Genomic DNA, 24,091 nt, shown 5'->3' with positions numbered 1-24,091 from the left:
CAGTCTGGCACCTGGGCAATGCCCCTGGCATGATGCCAGTGCCAGGTTAGGACTGCCAGGGTGCCGGGGGAGTACCAGGGCACCGCCCTGCCCTGTCTCCGACCAACTGAGGGGCTCTAATGTCCTCCAAGACGCCGAAGTGGCCATCACGACTGGTCTCCACAAATGGAGACTAATGCTAATCGGCACACGTTGAAGCCTCGCCGGTGTGGCCACCAACTCCAGGCAGCTGGGTGAATGTGGCATCGGCATATATAAATGGTATCTCACCCTCACTCCAGATCATGCCAGTTGCAGTGAGTCAGGTGACTTGCAGTTGGCCGGACACGACGCCCAATTGGGCAGCACCTGAGTTTCACCTGCTGCACCCAGCTTTATGCCGGGTACAACGCGGTGGCTGAATCTCACCCTATGCCTCGGCTAATTAAGGTAAGTGTTCCAATTGCCTTCTTACCCATTTTATCCACCTGCCCTGCTACTTTAATGGACTGGTGTACATGCACACCAAAGTTCCTCTGATCCTCGGTGCTTCCCAGAGCCCTGCCGTTTATCGTGTATTCCCTTGCATTGTTTGTCCTGCCCAAGTGCATCATCTCACACTTATATTAAGGGGCAGTAGGATGCGGGGTAGGTGGGGTGGGTGGGTGGGGGGAGGGGGGGGTGGTCAGGGGTGAGGGGTGGGATAAATGCAATAACAACCACTAGGGAAAAAGTACTAGAGAAACTAATGGGACTAAAGGTTGAAAAGTCCCCTGGACCTCATGGGTTGCATCCCAGAATATTAAAGGAAGTAGCTCCAGACATTGTGGATGCACTGGTAGCAGTCTTCCAAGAATCTTAAATTCTGGAAAAGTCCCAGGCGATTGGAAAACTACCAATGTAACATCTTTATTTAAAAAAGGAGGCAGGCAACAAACAAGTAGCTTTAGGCCAGTTAGCTTAACTTCTGTCATTGGGAAAATGTTTGAGTCCACTATAAAAAATGTAATAGCAGAGCATTTAGAAAAGCATAATATAATCAAGCAGAGTCAGCATGGCTTCATGAAGGGAAAATCATACCTGACAAATTTATTAGAATTCTTAGATGTGGAAATGTTATGCTTTCCTTAATTTGCTCTGGTTTAATTAACTTTGCTCAAGAGTCGCCAGGTATCTTTCTGATACCACCACAAGGTTCAAAACCGAATACTGATCAATGACTCGATACATCAGTTAATAAGTTTGAAATCAATGCACATTTATTTACACACACAGTCAATTATTACTCATGCACAAACTCTACTCACTAAACTACTACTACTGAAAGCCTATACTTAGCTTTGGGCGCCCACTCAGTTGTCCGGTTCTGATACTGCTGGCTTCGAACTGGTATAGAATAGTAGCTAGGAGCGCCTATCTCGTAGCGTGCGTTGACCTTAGACTTACTTGGCTGGTGCTTGGCGGGCCTCTTGTCGCTGAGAGCCAAGGCCAAGATGAAGGTGAAGAAGAAGAGAGCAATCTGACTATGGGGACTCTTCTTTATACCCCAAAGGGTTTCGCGCCCTTCTGGGCAGTTCCTGAACTTGGCCCCAATTAATTGGACCATGTCCTAATCATTTGTATTGATTCTCTCCAATAAAGGGGTCGTTCCTTGATCACTGGGCGGGCCCTTGGTGACCGTTGGCCTGCCTTTGTTTTAGTCTGCACTGGCGCCGGGGAGTCTGCTCTGGTACCGATTGCTTAAATGTTTCTCTTTTGTCCCCGGAGATAGCTCATTATTATGCTAATGGCTTGTAGTATCAGTTCAGTCTGGGAGCTGCAATTTCCAATCCACAGGCAAACCTTGCACCTGCTTGTTTTCCTAGTACTGTCCAATTTTCCCTGTACTCTTTGCGAGTATCCATTTTGAAATTGGGACGTGGCCACCCCAGGTGGCTACAGAAATGAGCAGGATAGATAAAGGGGAACCAGTAGATGTGATATGCTTGGATTTCCAAAAGGTGTTCTAGAAGGTACCACACAAAAAGCTACTTAATAAGATCAGAGTCCACGGTGTTGGGGTGGCATATTAGAATGGATAGACGATTGGCTAACTGATAGAAGATAGAGAGTTGGGATAAGAGGAGTATTTTCAGATGGCAAACTGTAACTAGTGGAGGCCCACAGGGATCAGTGCTGGGCCACAATTATTCACAATATATATTAATGACTTGGATGAGGGAAGTGAATGCATGATTGCGAAGTTTGTGGATGACACAAAAATAGGTGGGAAGGCAAGTAAAGAGGATAACACAGAGTCTACAGAGGGATATCAGCAGTGGGCAAAAACATGGCAGATGGAATATAATGTCGGAAAATGTGAATTTATGTACTTAGAACAAAGTTGCTGAATATTATTTAAATGGAGAAAGATTGCAGAAAGCCTCAGCACAAAAGGAATTGGGGGTCCTTGTACATAAATCACATAAATCTAGCATACAAGGTCAGCAGGTAATTTGGAGGGCAAATTGAAAGTTTCCCTTCATTTGAAAAGAAATGGAGTAAGAAAATAGGGAAGGCTTGCTAAAACTATCCAAGGCACTAGTTAGATCACATCTGGAATACTGTGAACAGTTTTGGTCCCCTTAACTAAGGAAATATATATTGGCATTGGAGGCATAGAACATAGAACATAGAACAGAACAGCACAGAACAGGCCCTTCGGCCCTCAATGTTGTGCCGAGCCATGATCACCCTACTCAAACCCACGTATCCACCCTATACCCGTAACCCAACAACCCCCCCCCCTTAACCTTACTTTTATTAGGACACTACGGGCAATTTAGCATGGCCAATCCACCTAACCCGCACATCTTTGGACTGTGGGAGGAAACCGGAGCACCCGGAGGAAACCCACGCGCACAGGGGGAGGACGTGCAGACTCCACACAGACAGTGACCCAGTCGGGAATCGAACCTGGGACCCTGGAGCTGTGAAGCATTTATGCTAACCACCATGCTACCCTGCTGCCCGTTCTGCAGTTCAGAGAAGGTTCACTGGGCTGAACACGAGTATGGAGGGATTTTCTTATGAAGCAAAGTTGAATAGATTGAACCTCATTGGAGTTTAGAAGAATGAGAGGTGACCTTAGTGAGGCATATAGGATTATCAGGGAGATTGACAGAGTCGATGCTGAGAGGATGGTCCCCCTTGAGGGAGGACCAGATACCATAATCAAAGAGTAAAAGGCCATTCAAGTAAGACAGAGATGAGGAGGAATTTCTTCTTTGAGAGTAGTGATTCGATGGAATTCTTTACCAGAGAACTGTAGCGGCTGGGTCATTAAGTATGTTAAAGGCTGAGATAGACGGATTTTTAATCAGTCAGGGAGTCAAGGGTTATGGGAATAAGGCAGGAAAGTGGGGTTGAGGATTATCACATCAGATCAGTCATGATCTCATTGAATGGCGGAGCAGACACAATGAGCCGAGTGGCCTACTTCTGCTCCGATATCTCATGGTCTTATCCAGTTGGAATTCCATTTGCCACTGATCAGCCCACCTGACCAGCTTGTCTATATTCTCCTGTAATCTAAGCCTATTCTCCTCACTATTTGCCACCGCACCAACTTTTGTTTCATTCGCGAACTTACTGATCAATTCTCCTAATTCAAATCTAAATCATTTGTATAAAACACAAACTGCAAGGGTCCCAACACTGATCCCTGCGGGACCTCTGCGCACAGGCTTCAAGTCCAAAAAATACCCCTCGACCATCAGGCAAATCTGACCACAAAGGCTGTGTTCCTGCTCCAGGCTTATAAGCAAAAACTGAAGCGGGAGAATTTGTCAAAGAAAGTCGTGCAATGTTGGAATGTTGGTCTGAGGAATCGGATGATCTACTAGGGGACTACTTAGAGTCAGTGGACTGGTCAGTGTTTAAAAACTCTGCGACCAGCCTGAACGAGTACACCATTACTGTAACTGACTTCGTTAATAAGTGTGTAGAAGACTGTGTGCCAAACAAACAAATCAGCATGTTCCCCAACCGGAAACCCTGGATGAACAGGGATATCCACTGCTTGCTGAAGTCTAGGTCTGAGGCGTTTAAGTCAGGCGACCCTGACCTATACAAGAAAGCCAGATATAATCTAAGGAAATCCATCAAAGATGCCAAAAGACAGTACCGGACCAAGCTCGAGTCCCAGGCTAGCCACATGGACCCTGCCGACAATTAATGAAAATGAAATGAAATGAAAATCGCTTATTGTCACAAGTAGGCTTCAAATGAAGTTACTGTGAAAATCCCCTAGTTGCCACATTCCGGCACCTGTTGGGGGAGGCTGGTACTATGTCAAGGTCTGCAAGACATAATGGGCTACAAGATGAATGTATGTAAAATCATGGGCTCCAAAGAACCCCTCCCTGATGAGCTCAACGCATTCTATGCCTGTTTTGAGCAAGAGGTCAGCGAGAGCGCGCCCTCCACCCTGGAAGCCTTGGATGAACTTGTATCCAAGGTCACCACTGTAGATGTCGGAGCAGCCTTCTCGAAGGTCAACCCACAGAAAGCCACTGGCCCGGATAAGGTACCTGGCGAGCACTCAGGTCTTGCGCGGATCAGCTGGCAGGGGTATTCGCAGACATCTTCAACCTTTCTTTACAACAATCTGAGATCCCAATCTGCTTCAAGAAGACGACCATCATCCCTGTACCAAAGAAAAGCCAAGCAGCGTGCCTTAATGACTACCGTCCAGTGGCTCTGACATCCATCATCATGAAGTGTTTCGAAAGGTTAGTCATTGCACGAATCAACTCCAGCCTCCCAGATTGCCTTGATCCACTACAGTTCGCCTATCGCTGCAATAGGTCCACAACAGACACCATCTCCATGGCCCTGCACTCAACACTGGAACACCTAGATAACAAAGACACCTATGTCAGACTCCTATTTATTGACTACAGCTTAGCCTTCAACACTATTATTCCGAAGAAACTCATCTCCATACTCCGTGACCTGGGCCTCGGCTCCTCCCTCTGTGGCTGGATCCTGGACTTCCTAACCTACAGGCCACAATCAGTAAGGATAGGCAACAACACTTCCTCCACTATCATCCTCAACACCGGTGTCCCCCAAGGCTGTGTCCTCAGCACCTACTATATTCCTTATGCACCTATGACTGTGTGGCTAAATTCCCCTCCAACTCGATTTTCAAATTTGCTGATGACACCACTGTAGTGGGTCAGAATTCAAACAATGACGAGACAGAGTACAGGGATGAGACAGAGAATCTGGTGAACTGGTGTGACGACACTAATCGCTCCCTCAATGTCAACAAAACGAAAGAGATTGTCATTGACTTCAGGAAGCGTAGAGGAGAACATGCCCCTGTCTACATCAAAGGGAACAAAGTAGAAAGGGTCGAGAACTTCAGGTTTTTAGGTGTCCAGATTCCAACAACCTGTCCTGGTCTCCGCATGCCAATAATATAGTTAAGAAAGCCCACCAACGACTCTACTTGCTCAGAAGTCTAAGGAAATTTGGCATGTCACCTACAACTCTCACCAACCTTTACAGGTGCACCATTGAAAGCATTTGTTCTGGTTGTATCACAGCTTGCTATGGTTCCTGCTCTGCCCAAGACCGCAGGAAACTACAAAGCGTCATGAATGTAGCCCAGTCCATCACGCAAACCAGCCCCCCATCCATTGACTCTGTCTATAATTCCTGCTGCCTCGGAAAGGCAGCCAGCATAATTAAGGATCCCCCACACCCTGGACATATTCTCTTCCACCTTCTTCCATCAGGAAAAAGATACAAGAGTTTGAGGTCATGTACCAACCGACTCAGGAACAGCTTCTTCCCTGCTGCCATCACACTTTTGAATGGACCAACCTCGTATTAATTTGATCTTTTCTCTACATCCCGGTTATGACTGTAACATTATATTCTGTAGTCTCTCCTTCCTTCCCTATGTACGGTATGCATTGTCTGTATAGCATACAAGAAACAACACTTTTCACTGTATACTAATGCATGTGACAATAATAAATAAATCAAAGCAAATCAAATCACACAGCCAATTCTGAATCCAATTTGCCAGATTTCCTTGGATCCCATGGATGTTTGCTATTAGTCTCCCAGGTGGGACCTTATCAAAACCTTAGTTGTCACAAAATGAGTTGTCATAAATTTGGGATAGGAGTTTTGAAGGGCAATGAGTGTTGGTAGAGGGGCATAATTTGGCATGGAGTGTATGAGGGTCTAATGGGGGTGTGTGGGCTGTATCAGTTGTCATGGCTGGGACATGCGGAGAGTGTGGGGATTAGCGATGAGGGCTAGAAGGCTGTTTTTGACTTTATTGTTTTTTTAATAGCTGGGACAAAGTTCCATCGTACCCAGATGGGTCTTTTGAACTGCACACCTCTGCACTCAGCAGCCCCTCTGACTCTCTCTGCATTGTTTCTGAGGCCGATAGGCCTGACTCTCATTAACACGTTCCATTCCACACGAACATCCGGGGTACTTTCTCCCAAGTTGGGTTTGTGGAGTTGGGAGTTTTTCCAAATCTGTGCTCCCGACTTTGGAACATAAATTTTGCCATTTGAATATATGGGTTGAGGTGCTACTCGGCCTCTGAGAATCAAGGGATATGTAGAGTAGGTGAATAAGTGAAGTTGAGGCAGAAAATCAGCCATGATTGTATTGAATGATGGAGCAGCTCAAAGGACTGTATAATTTACCCTTCTCCTATTTCATGTGTTTTTATGTTTCTTTCCTCTTCCTTGTTACAGACAGGTGTAAAGATTTTGGGGCGGATCTAGCGAAATGGGCTCAGAGTCCTAAAGTGAAAGCATTTATCTTTGCATTTCCTGGCGCACGCAATGCTATCTAATGTGACTCCGGTTAGATAAGAGGCCTCAGCGGGGAAAGCTGAGCTCTCACTTAATCCCATTTCCTGCAATGAGGAGACCCACTCGCCAGAACTCCTCAGTTCAGGGAGAGATCGGGACGCCATTTAAAGATGGCATATGCTCTCTCTCGACAGCCCCCACCCCCCCTTCCACCCCACCCTGACATAACCCCTAAATTCCCACAAAGACCTAACTCACCTATAAGGGAGTCCTTGAAGGCCCCCTGCACCCCACCTCACATGCACATGGTACCTCTGGGCCTGATCCCATCAGCAAAAAGAATGCCAGCCTGGCACCCTGGTAGTACCCCTGCCACCTAGCAGTGCCACCTGGGCACTTTGGTAGTGCCAGGCTTGCACCCAGGTGATGCTGCAGGGTGCTAGGCTGGCAGTACCATGGTGCCCAGGTGCCACCAGCAGTGCCAGGGTACCATCCTGCCCAGCAGGCATGCACATGGGGATGTCAAACCCCTGGGAGACCCCTACGAGTGCTGTTCTGTAGGTCCAGTACTGAACAACTCTCGCCTGAGGTCTCCGAGGCCTCAGTTATTTCAGGGAACTGCATATTAGACTGAGACTAGCTGTCTTGCTCTAATATGCAGATTTGCCAAAAGGTGATCCCACCCACAATGGGCATGATTCACATCACGGCCACTCGCAAGATGGCATTAGATCTCGTGAGGCATAGTGAGCCAGGTAGATCCCAAAAACAAGGTTGGCCGCAGCACGTTGATTTACAGGCGCAACTTGGCTGGTAGTTCATGCCCGTAGTAAATTCTAATTTTTTATTCTCAATTTCAGTTTTTTAATTATAGAACATAGATAGAACATTACAGCGCAGTGCAGGCCCTTCGGCCCTCGATGTTGCGCCGACCTATGAAACTACTCTAAAGCCCATCTACTCCCTTACCATCCATATGTTTATCCAATGACCATTTAAATGCCCTTAATGTTGGCGAGTCCACTACTGTTGCAGGCAGGGCATTCCACACCCTTACTACTCTCTGAGTAAAGAACCTACCTCTGACATCTGTCCTATATCTATCTCCCCTCAATTTAAAGCAATGTCCCCTCGTGCTAGCCATCACCATCCGAGGAAAAAGGCTCTCATTGTCCACCCTATCTAATCTTCTGATCATCTTGTATGCCTCAATTAAGTCACGTCTTAACCTTCTCTCTAACAAAGATAGCCTTAAGTCCCTCAACCTTTCCTCATAAGATCTTCCCTCCATACCAGGCAACATCCTGTTAAATCTCCTCTGCATCCTTTCCAATGCTTCCATATCCTTCCTATAATGTGGCGACCAGAACTGCATGCAATACTCCAAATGCGGCCGCACCAGAGTTTTGTACAGCTCCAACATGAACTCATGGCTCCGAAACTCAATCCCTCTACCAATTAAAGCTAACACACCGTACGCCTTCTTAACAACCCTATCAACCTGGGTGGCAATTTTCAGGGATCTTTGTACATGGACACCGAGATCTCTCTGCTCATCCACACTACCAAGAATCTTACCATTAGCCCAGTACTCTGTATTCCTGTTATTCCTTCCAAAATGAATCACCTCACACTTTTCTGCATTAAACTCCATTTGCCATCTCTCAGCCCAGCTCTGCAGTTTATTTATGTCCCTCTGTAACCTGCAACATCCTTCCGCACTGTCCACAACTCCACCGACTTTAGTGTCATCTGCAAATTTACTCACCCATCCTTCTACGCCCTCCTCCAGGTCATTTATAAAAATGACAAACAGCAGTGGCCCCAAAACAGATCCTTGTAATTATAATTTTTAATTCTAAACTACAGATACACTCCTCTATAAGTTGTGCCATCTTTGATCAACCCTATTTTCCTGGAATCAGTTCCTGTTACATGGTCTCCTAAATTAGCTTATTATTTTGCAGGATCCAAATCTCACGGTCTCATTAACTCCTTTTAGTCGCTCCTTCCTCCTATCATTCCTGTACCAGCCTCCCCGGACAGGCGCCGGAATGTGGCGACTAGGGGCTTTTCACAGTAACTTCATCGAAGCCTACTTGTGACAATAAGCGATTTTCATTTCATTTCATGTAGTAGCTTTTCAACCCAAGTTTGATATATCCTGATATATCTTGTTTTACTTGCACTTTTTCTAACCCTCTATTTATCATCTTGGACTCTGAGTTTATAAAAATCTGTCTTTATTTGGCTGGAATTAATTTGGATTGTATTCCCACCAACATTATGTTTTGCATATTCTAACTGCAGATTTCCCCAATCATTGCGTTCCAATTAATCTTTTAGAAACCTATTTTGCATTCTTTGAAGCTCAAAAGTTTTGAATGTAATATTTTCTCAATTCAGCAGAATAAATTGGTGTGCTAACCTCGTCACTTGCCATTATTTGTAACACATCAGTAGGGGAGAAATGAATTTATTTGCTTTACCCACTGATTGCTGTGTTCTGTCGGATTCTGTTCTCTTTCAGGTTGTATCAAAGATATCGTGCATTGGCACCACAGGTTGTTCCACATCATTTCAGTGATACTGCAGATATCAAACTACCTTTGGAACTCATCAGCCAGATGCCAGAGCTGAAGGTATCAGTGAGCGATTAGATGGCAGTAAGCTTTCATCTCTCCTAGTGTAGCCCACCTATATCCTCCTATAATCTAAGGCTATCCTCACTATTTACCACACCACCAATTTTCGTATCATCTGTGAATTTACCGATCAACCCTCCTACATTCATGCCTAAATCATTTATATAAACCAAAAACATCAAGGGCACCAACATTTATCCCTGCGGGACCCCACTGCACACAGGCTTCCAGTGAGAAAAACATCCCTCGACCATCATCCTCTGCTTCCTGTCATTCAGCCAATTCTGGATCCAATTTGTTAAATTTCCTTGGATCCCGTGGATTCTTACCTTCACTATCAGTATCCCATGTGGAACCTTATCAAAAATCTTGCTGAACTCCAATAGACTACTTCAAATGCATTGCCCTCATCTACACACCTGGTCACCTCTTCGAAAAATTCAATCAAGTTGGTCAGACATGACCTCCGCTGGACAAAACCATGCTGACTGTTCTTGACCAATCTCTGCCTCTCGAAATGCAGATCATTTTGTGTCTCAGAATTGCTTCCAATAGTTTTCCCACCACTTGATTCGACTGACTGACCTGTAATTCCCCGGTTTATCCCTTTCTTGAATAATAGAACCATAGAACCCCTACAATGCAGAAGGAGGCCATTTGACCCATCGAGTCTGCACCGATCCTCCGAAAGAGCACCCTACCTAGCCCACTCTACCACCCTATTCCTGTAATTCTACCTAACCTTTGGACACTCACCACCTTGACTTGGAAATATAGCGTCGTTCCTTCACTGTTCCTGGGGCAAAATCCTGGAACTCCCTCCCTAACAGCACTGTGGGTTTACCTACACCTCAAGGACTGCAGCAGTTCAAGAAGGCAGCTCACAACCACCTTCTGAAGGGCAACTAGGGATGGGCAATAAATGCTGGCCTAACCAGCAATGCCCACATCCTGTAAATGAATTTAAAAAAACATTAAAGGGCCATTTAGCATGACCATCTAACAATGTTACCACATCGGCTATCCTCCAGTCCTCTGGCACCTTACCTGTGGCCAGAGAGGAATTGACAATTATTGCCAGCATCCCTATTATTTCTCCCCTTGTCTCACTCAACTGCCTGGGATACATTTCACCTGGCCCTGGAAAATTGTCCACTTTTAAGCCTGCCAGACCACTCAGAACCATCTCTCTGTCTATGTTAATTTCTTTAATTTTATCACAGTACTTCTCCCTGATTTATATCACTCTCTCTGGTAGACACCACCACAAAGTATTCATTTAGAACCCTACCTCCATCCTCCGGCTCCACACACAAATTCTCACTGTGGTCCTTAATTGTCTCTCTTTCCCTAGTTGTCCTTTTCTCTTTGATAGACTTGTAAAACAACTTAAGATTTTCCTTTATTTTACCTGACAGTATCCTTTCATGTCCCTTTTTGATCTCCGCGTTTCCTTTTTAAGTTCCCTCTTACACATTCTATAATCCTCTTGGGTTTCTGCTGTTTTGAGCTCTCAATATTTTCCATAAGCCTCCCATTTTCTCCTTATCCAATGCCGGATATCCCTTGATATCCAGGGTTCACTGGATTTGTTGGTCCCACCCATTTCTTGATTGGAACATGTTGGCCCTGTACTCTCCCTATTTCCTTCTTGAATGTGTCGCACTGTTCTGTTACAGATTTACCTAAAATGTCTGCTCCCAGTCCAATCTGGCCATTCATATCTGATCTTATTAAAATCGGCCTTCCCCCAGTTTAGTTCTTTGATTTCAGGCCCATCCTTGTACCTTTTCATAGCAGTCTTGAACCTCATAGAGTTCTAATCGCTTTCTGCTAAAAGCTCCCCTATTGATGCTTCAACCACTTGCCCAGCTTTGTTACCTAAAATTAAGTCCAGGACCTTTTGTAGGACCTTTTATATGCTGGCATAAAAGTTCCCCCAGATCCATTTTTTAAAAAATATATTTTTATCGGTTTGTCACATTTTATACAGATAATAAAACAACACAAAGAAAAAAACCTCCCAAGAATCCCCCCATTCTACAAACCAACACACATATGACTCGAAGAATAACCCCCACATTCCTGCCCTCCTCCCAAACTCCCCCTCTTCTTTGTGGCTGATGGTGACTGTCATAATATACATCTATGTCTATAATGGAGTGCAGACAGGCCGTGATTGACACACAGTATGACCAGTAAGCACACAGAACAGAGCAGCCAATCACCAGACAGGACACGACCACTATAAAGCCAGAGGGCACCAGGTTTCCCGCGCTCTCTGGACCCAGCCTCTGAGACAGTCAGAGTTCGTGAGCTAGCCAGTGCAAACACCATGTGGTAGTCAGTAAGTCTGGTCAGGCTAGTGTCAGGTCTCCATTCAAGTCAGCATAGTGTCAACCCACAGTTGAACATGTAAAATAGTTTAGATGTTAAATAAAATCGTGTTGCATCTCATCAAGTGTTGGAAGTCTGTCTCTCACTACACTGCATCAAGTGCAGTCCACATCGGCCCAGCCTGCCTGACACATCATGGTATCAGGTAGTGATACTGAAAATTGACGGACCTACCTTGAGTGAATCAGCGGTGACCAGCAAACAGCCATCCAGTGACATGGAAAACATCCGCCCTCCTCTGCAGCTCCGCATCGTCGGCAACCTCGGTGCAAATTGTAAGATCTTCAAACAGAACCGACCTCGAGGCCACATCAGATGCCAGGAAGATCGCACTATTCCTCTCCACAGCCGGGGACCAAGCCATCCACATCTACAACTCCCTTACATTCGCTGAAGGCGAAGCAAGACGAAATTTAAAACAGTCCTGCTGAAGTTCAACAGCCACTGCGACATTGAGGTGAATGAGAGCTTTGAACGGTACATTTTCCAGCAGAGGCTTCAGGGTAAGGATGAACCTTTTCAATCCTTTTTAACCCATCTCCGCATCCTCGCGCAGTCATGTAACTGTGACTCGACAACTGATTCCATGATCCGGGATCAGATCGTTTTCGGGGTCCACTCCGATTCCCTTTGCCAACAGCTCCTGAAAGTCACGCAGCTCACCCTCACCATCGCCATCGAAACGTGCGTTGTCCATGAGCACGCTAACAATCGGTACTCCCACATCAGGGCGGCAGAAACGGTAAAGCTAACCTCCCACGAGGCGGAACAGGTGCAGGCCATCGCACAAATGCAGGGCCTAAGTATCGACGAGAGTGGCCATTTTGCGCGCTTTTCCCAGGCCCTGCGCATGCGCGCCATGACCGAGGGGACGGCGAGGCAGAAGATCAGCCTGCGCAGGTGCGTACATCATTCGACCGCACTGCGTATGTGCGTTGGCGCACGGAACGCGCTGACGTTGGCATCATGACATATCCGAATTGTGGCTCCGCCCATTTAAAGCGGCAATGTCCGGCAAAATCACGACGGTGTCTACAGTGTGGCAAGCTTGGCCACTACGCAGCCCTTTGCAGATCAGCTTCACTGCCCAGCATCCAGCAATCCCAGCCATGGTGCAGAAGCAGCTGTTCAATACAGCAGGCCGTGCCAGATTCTGATCCCGACAGCCCAACAGATCCTGATGCTGAGTGCCTCAAAACCCCATACCAGGTGAATACCCGGTGAATACCCCATTCACCTGAAGAAGGAGCTGTGCTCCGAAAGCTCGTGTTTGAAACAAACCTGTTGGACTTTAACCTGGTGTTGTAAGACTTCTTACTGTGCTCACCCCAGTCCAACGCCGGCATCTCCACATCATTTCTCCAAGATAGTGAAGCACCTCCCGATCCTAGGCGTGGATCCCGACGACGAGTGGTGTGCTGTCCTCACAGTCAACAAGGCTCGCATCCGGTTCAAACTGGACACCGGCGCATCAGCGAACCTCATCTCGAAATCCGATCTCAATACCATCTGCGTCAGACCAAGCATTCTTCCACCGGCCTGCCAGCTCCTTGACTACAATGGCAATGCCATAGCTGCCGGTGGCTCATGCCAACTCGGAGTTTCCAATAAATCATTTAAAGCGACGCTGCGGTTTGAGATTGTAGGACCTGACAGAGCATCCCTGCTCGGTGCTTGGGTCTGCAAACTCCTGAACCTGGTTTAGCGAGTCCACACCATGTCATCCGCACAGGTAACGGCCTCACCTGATGAAAACTTCCAGGCTGAAATTGATGACATCATCATGCAGTATCACAGCGTGTTCGATGGAATGGCACACTCCCGTACCGATACAAAATCCTGCTCAAACCAAACGCCACCCCTATGGTTCACGCACCACGCCGGTGCCGGCACCCCTCAAGGATCGCCTCAAACAGCAGTTGCAGGGCCTCCAGGACCAGGGCATCATATCAAAGGTCACAGAACCCACGGACTGGGTCAGCTCCATGGTCTGCGTCAAGAAGCCGTCAGGGGAGCTTCGAATCTGCATGGACCCCAAAGATCTAAACCGCAACATCATGCGGGAGCATTATCCGATACTAAAACGAGAAGAGTTAACCAGCGAGTTGGCTCATGCCAAATTCTTTACGAAGCTGGACACCTCCAAGGGGTTCTGGCAAATACAGCTGGACGCATCCAGTCGCAAGCTGTGTACATTCAATATCCCGTTCGGTCGCTACTGCTACAACCAAATGCCTTTTGGCATCATCTCTACCTCAGAGATATTTCACCGCATCATGGAACAGATGATGGAGGGCATCGAGGGGGTGCGTGTGTATGTTGACGATGTCATAATCTGATCCACAACTCCTCAAGAACAAATCGATTGCCTCAAGCAGGTATTCCACAGAATCTACGAGCATGGCATCCGACTCAACAGGGCCAAGTGCTCGTTCGGTCATTCAGACATCAAATTCCTTGGTGACCACACCTCGCAGCAAGGCGTGCGGCCAGATGCTGACAAGGTTTCGGCGATCAACGCCATGAAGACCCAAGAGGACAAGAAGGTGATCCTCTGCTTTCTCAGGATGGTCAACTTCCTCGGGAAGTTCATTCCCAACATGGCATCCCACACCAGAGCCCTCCGCCATCTCGTCAGAAAGTCGACGGAATTCCAGTGGCTGCCCGCTCATGAGAAAGAATGGCGTGATCTGAGGGCAAAACTCACCACAGCCCCGGTTCTGACATTTTTTGATCCTACCAAGGAGACCAAAATATCCACTGACACAAGCCAGGACGGTATTGGGGCAGTGCCCCTCCAACGGGATGACTCCTCCTCCTGGGCCCCAGTTGCATATGCCTCCAGAGCCATGACGCCCACTGAACAATGGTATGCTCAAATTGAGAAGGAATGCCTGGGCCTCCTAACGGGAATTGACGAGTTTCACGACTATGTGTATGGCCTCCCAAAAATCACGGTTGAGACGGACCACAGGCCATTAGTCCACATCATCCAGAAGGACTTAAACGACATGACACCCTGTTACAAACAAATCCTTCTCGAGCTACTGTGGTGGTATGAATGGGAGCACTGCCATTGGTGCAGAGCACTGGTTTCCCATTGGCTCTGGCTGGTCATGTGCCTCTCGTTTGATTGGCTGGGACTAGTCATGTGACTGCTCACCAATTGGTCGAGAGGCAAGTAGACCCTGCCTCCGAGGTGGCGTATAGGTACCCAGAGTTCCCGGCGGTCGGCCTTTCTCTGTAGTCGACCACCGGGCTAACATCTAGCTGATTAAAGCCTAAGTTTGGACTTGCATCGTGCCTCGCGTCCAATTGATGGTACATCAGCTACGTCGCTACGATTTTGAACTTGTCTGCACTCCAGGCAAATAACTCATTGTTGCAGATGCCCTTTCGAGGTCTATAACCACACCGTGTGAGCAAACTGACTTTGTCTGCCAAATCAATGCGCGGTGCAATTGTGTGCCTCCAACTTTCCGGCCTCTGATGAGAGGGTCGTTCAAATTCGTGAGGAAACGGCCAAGGATCCTCTGCTCCAGTGGGTGATGCAGCACCTCACGAATGGATGGCAGAAGGGACAGTGTCCCCAGTTTTACAACATCAAGGACAACCTGACGGTGGTGGACGGCATCCTCATGAAGCTCGATAGAATCGTGATTCTGCAGAGAATGCGAGCTATGGTGCTCGGCCAAATCCATGAGGGACACCTGGGGGTCGAGAAATGTCGATGCAGAGCTCGGGAGGCAGTCTACTGGCCAGGCATCAGCCAGGACGTTGCCAACACGGTCCTCAACTGCCCTACATGTGAGAAATTTCAGCCAGCTCAACCTAGAGAAACTCTGCAGCAACATGAGATAGTGACCTCCCCATGGTCCAAAGTCGATGTCGACCTTTTCCACGCCAAGGGGCGTGACTATGTCCTCCTGGTCGACTACTTCTCCAATTACCCCGAAGTAGTGAAACTGTCCGACCTTACGTCGGTGGCGGTGAGTAAGGCATGCAAAAGAAACATTTGCCAGACATGGGATACCACTCACGGTGATGAGTGACAACGGTCCCTGTTTTTACAGCCAGGTGTGGTCTGAGTTTGCCCGGCTAAACAAATTTTGTCATGTCACCTCCAGCCCCCACTACCCGCAGTCAAACGGGAAGGCCGAGAAAGGGGTCCATATTGTCAAAAGATTACTATGCAAGGCTGCAGACTCAGGCTCCGACTTCAACCTGGCGTTGTTGGCATACAGAGCGACCCCGCTGTCCACTGGGTTGTCTCCAGCGCAGATGCTCATGGATCGCACTCTGCAAACAACGGTTCCAGCCATTCATGTTCCAGACCTTGACAACCTCACGGTCATATAAAATATGCAGCAGTCTCGGGCCCAACAGAAATTAGCATACGACGCTCACGCCATGGATCTCCCCGGATGGTCCCAAATGATCGTGTTTGTGTACAGCTACCTGACGGCGGCTGGTCCACCACAGCTGTGGTGGTCAAGCAAGTGGCCCCGAGATCGTTCCGCATCCGCATGGCTGATGGCTCCTTCCCACGACGCAACAGACGGGCACTGCGCAGAGTTCCACGCCCGCCACCCGACCATAATGTCCCGCCTCCCACAATGCTTCCTCCGGACGCACCCTGCCACGAAGCCACCGATCTACCAGCAATCCTGCCGACCTCTGCGACCACCGCATTGGCGGCAGTCCCGCCTATCCAAGTGCAGTCGGCCCCTGATCCACCCTTGAGGCGGTCAACCAGAATTCGTCGCCCGCCATAGAGGCTAAACTTATAGACTGAAAGTTTGCACAACTTTGTTACCTCATCGTTTTGACGTCTGTAAATATCGTTTCCACCGTTTCATCTGCCCTATATCTGCACTAGCAACACCTTCCTATGTATATAAGTACATTTGAGCACATTCTGTGTATAGTCACGCACATATATATGTCCACACGCACATGCACCTTGCTATTTATTATCTGAACACAAACAATGTAAAAAGAAAAAAAAGCGGGGGGGAGATGTCACAATATACATCTATGTATATAATGGAGTGCAGACAGACAGTGATTGACACACAGGATGACCAGTAAGCACACAGAACAGAACAGACAATCACCAGACAGGACACGACCACTATAAAGCCAAACGGCACCAGTTTTCCCGCTCTCTCGGGACCCAGCCTCTGAGACAGTCAGAGCCCGTGAGCAAGCCAAGTAAACACCATGTGGTAGTCAGTAAGTCTGGTCCGGCTAGTACCAGGTCTCCATTCAAGTCAACATAGTGTCAACCCACAGTTGAACATGTATAATAGTTTAGATGTTAAATAAAATCGTGTTGCATCTCATCAAGTGTTGGAAGTCTGTCTCTCGTTACACTGCATCAAGTGCAGTCCACATCGACCCAGCCAGCCCAACATATCAGTGACCAACTCTTTAAAGTGAAGAATAAACAGACCAACAGACCCCTTCTCTTATGGAACCCCTCAATCACCCAACCCCCCCCCCCCCCCCCCCCCCACCACTCAAGGTGAACCTAACATTCTCAAGATACAGGAACTCCCACCAAGTCCCCAGCCACACTGAGATACAGGGTGGAGAAGTTTTTTTTAATATAAATGTTTTTTATTCGGTCTTTGAACAAAGTATATTTACCGTTATGTACACAGAATAAGATATATATATATAGAAGAGAAGGGCACACACAAATATACCAAAAAAAAAGTAATAATAAAAAATAAATAAAAAATAAAATAAAGTAACTGGTAAGGTATTATGCACAAGCTCAACAGCAGCCAGTCTGTACAATTGGCAAAATTATTTACAACACATAAATAGGCACCTGTTTGTGTGTGTGGGGGGGTGGGGGGGGGGGGGGGGTGGGGGGGGGGGGGTGGATCTGGGAAAGTACAGATACATTTGGGTGCTGGAGAAACAATTACAGAGGGCGATACTCGAATGGGTCTAGTGTTGGTGTTGTCACTTGCTTCTCCCGGACGGATTTCGCTGCCGTTGTCATCTCGCGCTCACCTCCCCTTCAGCCGTTCCTCCTGTCTTTCCCCTGTATTCGCCTTGTTCTCTATTCCTGTAGATGCCAAGTTTGTTATCGTTTCCCGTGCCCACCTTCCGGCTATCATTTCCCTACCTCCCCCCCCCACCTCCCTGGTTCTCCTCTATTGTTCACAGTCTCCTCCCTCTTCCCCCCCGTCCCCCCGGCTTCTGCCCCCTCCCCTTCACCTGTGGTTCGCCTTTATTTTCTCTTCGGTTTAGCTGTTCCCCCAACCCCTGGTCTATCCCTCCCTTTCATGCCTTGACTACTTTCCCCTAATTCTTGGCCACCCGGCTATTCTTTCTGCTTGTTAATTGGCCACAAACAGGTCCCAGAACAATTAGGTGAATGGCTCCCACGTTCTGTGGAAGCCGTTGTCTGACCCTCGGATGGCGAATTTGATTTTCTCCATTTGGAGAGATTCTGAGAGGTTGGACAGCCAGTCTTCAGCTCTGTGTGGTGCTGCTGACCGCCAGCCAAACAGGATTCTACGGCGGGCGATCAGGGAGGCAAAGGCAAGGGCGTCCGCCCTCCTCCCCAGGGATATATCTGGCTGGTCTGAGACTCCGAAGACTGCCACTTTCGGGCATGGCTCCATCCTCACCCCCACCACTTTGGACATTGCCTCGAAGAAGGCTGTCCAATACCCTGCAAGTCTGGGGCAAGACCAGAACATGTGGGCGTGGTTGGCCAGGCCTCCTTGGCACTGTTCACATCTATCCTCCACCTCCGGGAAGAACCTACTCATACGGGTTCTTGTTGAATGGGCTCTATATACCACTTTTAGCTGCGTCAGACTGAGCCTTGCGCACGTGGAGGTGGAGTTGACCCTATGCAGTGCTTCACTACAGAGTCCCCACCCTATCTCAATCCCCAGGTTGTCCTCCCATTTCTTTCTTGTTGCGTCCAGTACGGTGACAGCCCTTTCTACCAGTCAGTCATACATGTCGCCACAGTTTCCTTTATCTAGTATGCTTGCGTCCAGTAACTCTTCCAGTAATGTCTGTCGTGGCGGTTGTGGGTATGTCCTTGTCTCCTTTCGTAGGAAGTTTTTGAGTTGCAGATACCTTAGCTCGTTCCCCCTGGCTAGCTGGAATTTCTCCGCCAGTTTGTCCAGTGTTGCGATCCTGCCGTCCGTGTATAGGTCCCTGACTGTCAGTGTCCCTCTGTCCTGTCCCCACCTTTTGAAGGTGGCGTCAGTCAGCGTTGGTGTGAACCTATGGTTGTTGCAGATGGGAGCTTTGTCCAACATTTTGATCAGGCCAAATTGCTGCCGTGGTTGGTTCCAGGACTGGAGGGTGGCTATCACCACCGGGCTGCTGGAGTGTTTTTTGGGTGGGGATGGGAGTGCTGCTATGGCGAGGGCCCGGAGGGAGGTCCCCACGCAGGAGGCCTCCTCCGCGCGCACCCACTTGGCTTCTGGATCCTGGATCCACCCCCTTATTCGCTCGGCCGTCGCTGCCCAGTGGTAGAATTGTAGGTTTGGGAGGGCCTGGATTTTGTTTTTTGTAGGACCTTCTTTGGGATCCTAGCATTCTTCCAGCCCCATACGAATGCCATGATTAATTTGTCTTGTGCTTTGGAAAAGGCCTTGCGGATGTACAGCGGAATGGATCTAAGTAGGAAGAGGTACCTGGGCAGTACGTTCATTTTGATCATCTGGACTCTCCCTATGAGGGAGAGTGGGAGTGTGTTTCATCTTTGCAGATCCTTTTTTACTTCCTCTGTGATGAGACCATCAATTCACGCGACACATGGTTAGAAGCGAACAGTGGTTTTAATCATCTTACAACAGAGCCTGCCTGTGACGAGATGAACTCTAGATGAACTGGCAGGCAGGCTCACAACAGCAACCTTTATACTTCCGGTTAGGGGAGGAGCCATGGGCGGAGCCAAGGGTGGAGCCCAGTACACGCTCCTCATCTCCCCCTATGGGTAGAGCCGCGCAACTACACATGATCTAGTACAAGGTACAGGCTCAACACATGTTGTACAATACAGTGTGGATTATTAGTGTTCATAGTGTTTTGGTCTCCTTACTTGAGTTTTGGTCTCCTTACTTGAGTTTTGGTCTCCTTACTTGAGTTTTGGTCTCCTTACTTGAGAAAGGACGTACTGGCGCTGGAGGGTGTGCAGAGGAGATTCACTAGGTTAATCCCAGAGCTGAAGGGGTTGGATTATGAGGAGAGGTTGAGTAGACTGGGACTGTACTCGTTGGAATTTAGAAGGATGAGGGGGGATCTTATAGAAACATTTAAAATTATGAAGGGAATAGATAGGATAGATGCGGGCAGGTTGTTTCCACTGGCGGGTGACAGCAGAACTAGGGGGCATAGCCTCAAAATAAGGGGAAGTAGATTTAGAACTGAGTTTAGGAGGAACTTCTTCACCCAAAGGGTTGTGAATCTATGGAATTCCTTGCCCAGTGAAGCAGTTGAGGCTCCTTCATTACATGTTTTTAAGGTAAAGATAGATAGTTTTTTGAAGAATAAAGGGATTAAGGGTTATGGTGTTCGGGCCGGAAAGTGGAGCTGAGTCCACAAAAGATCAGCCATGATCTAATTGAATGGCGGAGCAGGCTCGAGGGGCCAGATGGCCTACTCCTGCTCCTAGTTCTTATGTTCTTATGTTCTTATAATTCACCACATTCACCCCTTGTGAAAAAATCAAGTCCGGCGGGGATGATGGCTTACAAATTGAGTCTGTCCGGTGGTCGAGTTGTCCGTTGTGATCAGTGGAGCACCGGGATTGCAGCCTCTTCTGGTGGATGGACGAACACGATTGGTTGGGGTACGATGGCGGACTCCAGGTGTGATTCTGTCCGAGCTTCGTACCCGTCTGGTTCGACTGGGGACTGGGGGCGCTGGAAGCTTGTGGGCGCGGGTGCGCGGAACATGTGTAGCGACCCTGTAGGTGCGGGGGCGTGGGATGCGACGAGTTGGGTGGGGTGTAGTGTGAGGGGTACCTCGGTGGTGGTAGTGGTGGGATTCGATCCTGCCGGCGCTAGGTCCCGGAGGGATACAGTGTCCTGACGGCCTTCAGGGTACTCTATGAAGGCGTATTGGGGGTTTGCGTGTAGTAGAAGCACTCTTTCTACGAGTGGGTCAGTTTTGTGTGCCCTGACGTGCTTCCGGAGGAGTACCGGGCCCGGTATTGTCAACCATGCTGGGAGCGAGGCCCCCGTGGTAGTGCCCCTGGAAAAAACAAAGAGCCGCTCGTGAGGTGTCTGGTTGGTGGCGGTACATAGGAGGGACCTAATAGCGTGGAGCGCATCGGGGAGGACTTCCTGCCAATGGGAAACCGGGAGATTCCTGGACCGGAGGGTCAGTAGGACGGTCTTCCAGACCGTCGCATTCTCCCTCTGCACCTGCCCGTTCCCCCTGGGGTTATAGCTGGTAGTCCTGCTCGAGGCGATGCCCTTGTCGAGCAGGTACTGACGCAGCGCGTCGCTCATGAAGGACGAACCCCGGTCGCTGTGTATGTAACTGGGGAAACCGAACAGGGTGAAGACACTATGCAGGGCCCTAATGACTGTGTGGGAGGTCATATCGGCGCACGGGATAGCAAAAGGGAAGCAGGAGAACTCGTCGATGACATTCAGGAAGTACACATTCCGATTATTCGAGGGAAGTGGCCCTTTGAAATTGATGGCGAGGCGTTCAAAGGGCCGGGAAGTCTTGACCAGATGGGCCCTGTCTGGTCTATAGAAGTGCGGTTTGCGCTCCGCACAGATTGGGAAATCCCTGGTGATGGCTTTTACCTCCTCAGTGGAGAAAGGCAGATTTCGGGCTTTGACGTAGTGGGCGAGCCGGGTGACCCCCGGGTGGCAGAGGTCATTGTGGATGGCTTTCAGGCGGTCGCTCTGCGTGCTGGCGCACGTGTCGCGGGACAGGGCATCTAGGGGCTCGTTGAGCTTTCCCAGTCGATACATGATATCGTATTTGTAGGTGGAGAGTTCGATCCTCCACCTCAGGATTTTATCAATTTTAATTTTGCCCCTTTGCGAGTTGTCAAACATGAAGGCAACCGATCTTTGGTCGGTGATGAGGGTGAACCTTCTACCTGTGAGGTAGTGCCTCCGGTAATGTACAGCCTCCACATTGGCTTGTGCTTCCTTTTCGACTGAGGAGTGTCGAATTTCTGAAGCGGAGAGGGTTCGGGAGAAAAATGCGACTGGTTTCCCTGCCTGATTCAATGTGTCTGAAAGAGCGACCTCTGAGGCATCGCTCTCAACCTAAAAAGGGACGGATTCATCCACCGCCCGCATGGCCGCTTTGGCAATGTCCTCCTTGGTGCAGTTGAAGGCCTGGTGAGCCGCAGCCGACAGGGGGAAATGTGTGGCCTTAAATTGTGGGCGGGCTTTGTCCGCATATTGAGGGACCCACTGGGCATAGTATGAAAAGAATCCCAGACACCGTTTGAGGGCCCTGGGACAATGAGGGAGAGGGAGTTCAAAGAAGGGGTGCATACGGTTCCGGGGCGGGGCCCAGGACTCCGTTTTCCACGACATAGCCGAGGATGGCTAGCCTGGTCATGCGGAAAACGCATTTCTCCATGTTGTAAGTGAGGTTGAGTTTCTGGGCCGTCTGGAGAAATTGATGGAGGTTTGCTTCGTGGTCCTGCTGGTCATAGCCGCAGATGGTGACGTTATCCAAGTACGGAAACGTGACCCGCAGCCCGTACTGGTCCACCATTCGGTCCATTGCTCGTTGGAACACCGAGACCCCGTTCGTGACGCCAAAGGGAACCCGGAGGAAATGGAAGAGGCGGCCGTCGGCCTCAAACGCCGTGTAGTGGCGGTCCTCCGGGCGGATTGGGAGCTGGTGGTATGCAGACATCAGATCCATTGTGGAGAAAATACGATACTGGGCGATCTGATTCACCATGTCTGCAATCCTGGGGAGGGGGTACGCATCGAGGAGCGTAAACCGATTAATGGTCTGACTATAGTCTACGACCATGCGGAATTTTCCCCCGGTCTTGACGACCACCACCTGAGCTCTCCAGGGGCTGTTACTGGCCTCTATGATCCCCTCACGTAGGAGCCTCCGGACCTCGGTTCTGATAAACACCCTGTCCTGCAGGATGTACCGCCTGCTGCGAGTGGCTACGGGTTTACAGTCCGGAGTGAGATTGGCAAAGAGTGGAGGGGGGGAGATTCGCAGTTTGGCTAGGCTGCAGATAGTGAGTAGGGGTAGGGGTCATCCGAAGCTGAGGGTGAGACTTTTGAGGTTACACTGGAAGTCGAGTCCCAGTAAGAGTGGGGCGCAGAGTTCGGGCAGGACGTATAGTTGAAAATGAGAGTAGCTAGCGCCTTAGATCGTTAGGGACGCGATGGTGCGCCCTTGTAGGTGAACAGAGTGGGAGCCCAAAGCGAGGAAGATAGTTTGCCGTGCAGGAAAAACAGGGAGCGAACAGCGTCTTACCAGATCTGGGTGTACGAAGCTCTCGGTGCTCCCGGAGTCGAAGAGGCACGGTGTACTGTACCCGTTGATTTTAACAGTCATCATGGAGTTGCGGAGGTGTTTCGGACGCGACTGGTCCAACGTGACTGCGCTGTGTTGTGGGTAGTCGGTGGCTCGATCAGCTGTGCTGGAGTGGCCCGTGATGAATGCCCGCTGAGGTCGCAGTCTTCGATCTGGATTGCTGAGTTTGGAGAGGATGGAGCCCAAAATGGCCACCCCCGTGGATCGCACGTGGTGGGCGGAAGGAAGATGGTGTCCAAGATGGCGGCCCCCATGTGTCGCACGTGGCCGGCCGCGTGGTGGGTGTTTGCCAGGATGGCGGCCCCCATGGGTCGCACGTGCTGGGTGGGGGCGGTGTCGGAGTACAGGCCGTGTCGTTACGGAGCCTGAGGGCCTGCGAATTCAGGGAGCGGGTGCTCTGGGCTGCGGGTGGGTTTGAGGCTGGAGCTTTCTTCGCCAGACATAATCTGGCATATTGTCCTTTGCGACTGCAGCTGCTGCAGGTCGCGTTGTGGGCCGGGCAGTGCTGCCGTGGGTGTTGGGGCTGGCCACAAAAGTGGCAGGCTGGAGTAGCATAGTGGCTGGGTGGCCACGAGGCGCAGGCCTGGCGTAGTCTCTGGTTGGGGGCCCATGACGGGGTCGCGGAGTCCGCGGGGAACGAGGTGAGGCTGCGGAACGAGACCTCCATAGTAGTGGCAAGTTCTACAGTGTCCTATAAATTTTGGG

General features: G+C 49.3%; 1 protein-coding gene across 3 annotated transcripts in view; it reads left to right on the top strand.

Annotated features, from left to right (window-relative positions):
- Positions 1-24,091, top strand: part of LOC119963708 (calcium and integrin-binding family member 2-like) — a 65,933-nt gene that overhangs the window by 19,749 nt on the left and 22,093 nt on the right. For all 3 annotated transcript variants that reach the window (XM_038793019.1, XM_038793018.1, XM_038793020.1), the window contains one exon: positions 9,343-9,454. In XM_038793019.1, the coding sequence (XP_038648947.1) occupies positions 9,343-9,454 (112 nt within the window). The remainder of the gene's footprint in view (positions 1-9,342; positions 9,455-24,091) is intronic.

Source organism: Scyliorhinus canicula, chromosome 3 (genome assembly GCF_902713615.1).
Source record: "Scyliorhinus canicula chromosome 3, sScyCan1.1, whole genome shotgun sequence".
NCBI classification, from domain to species: domain Eukaryota; kingdom Metazoa; phylum Chordata; class Chondrichthyes; order Carcharhiniformes; family Scyliorhinidae; genus Scyliorhinus; species Scyliorhinus canicula.
This window is presented reverse-complemented; position numbering and strand designations above follow the sequence as displayed.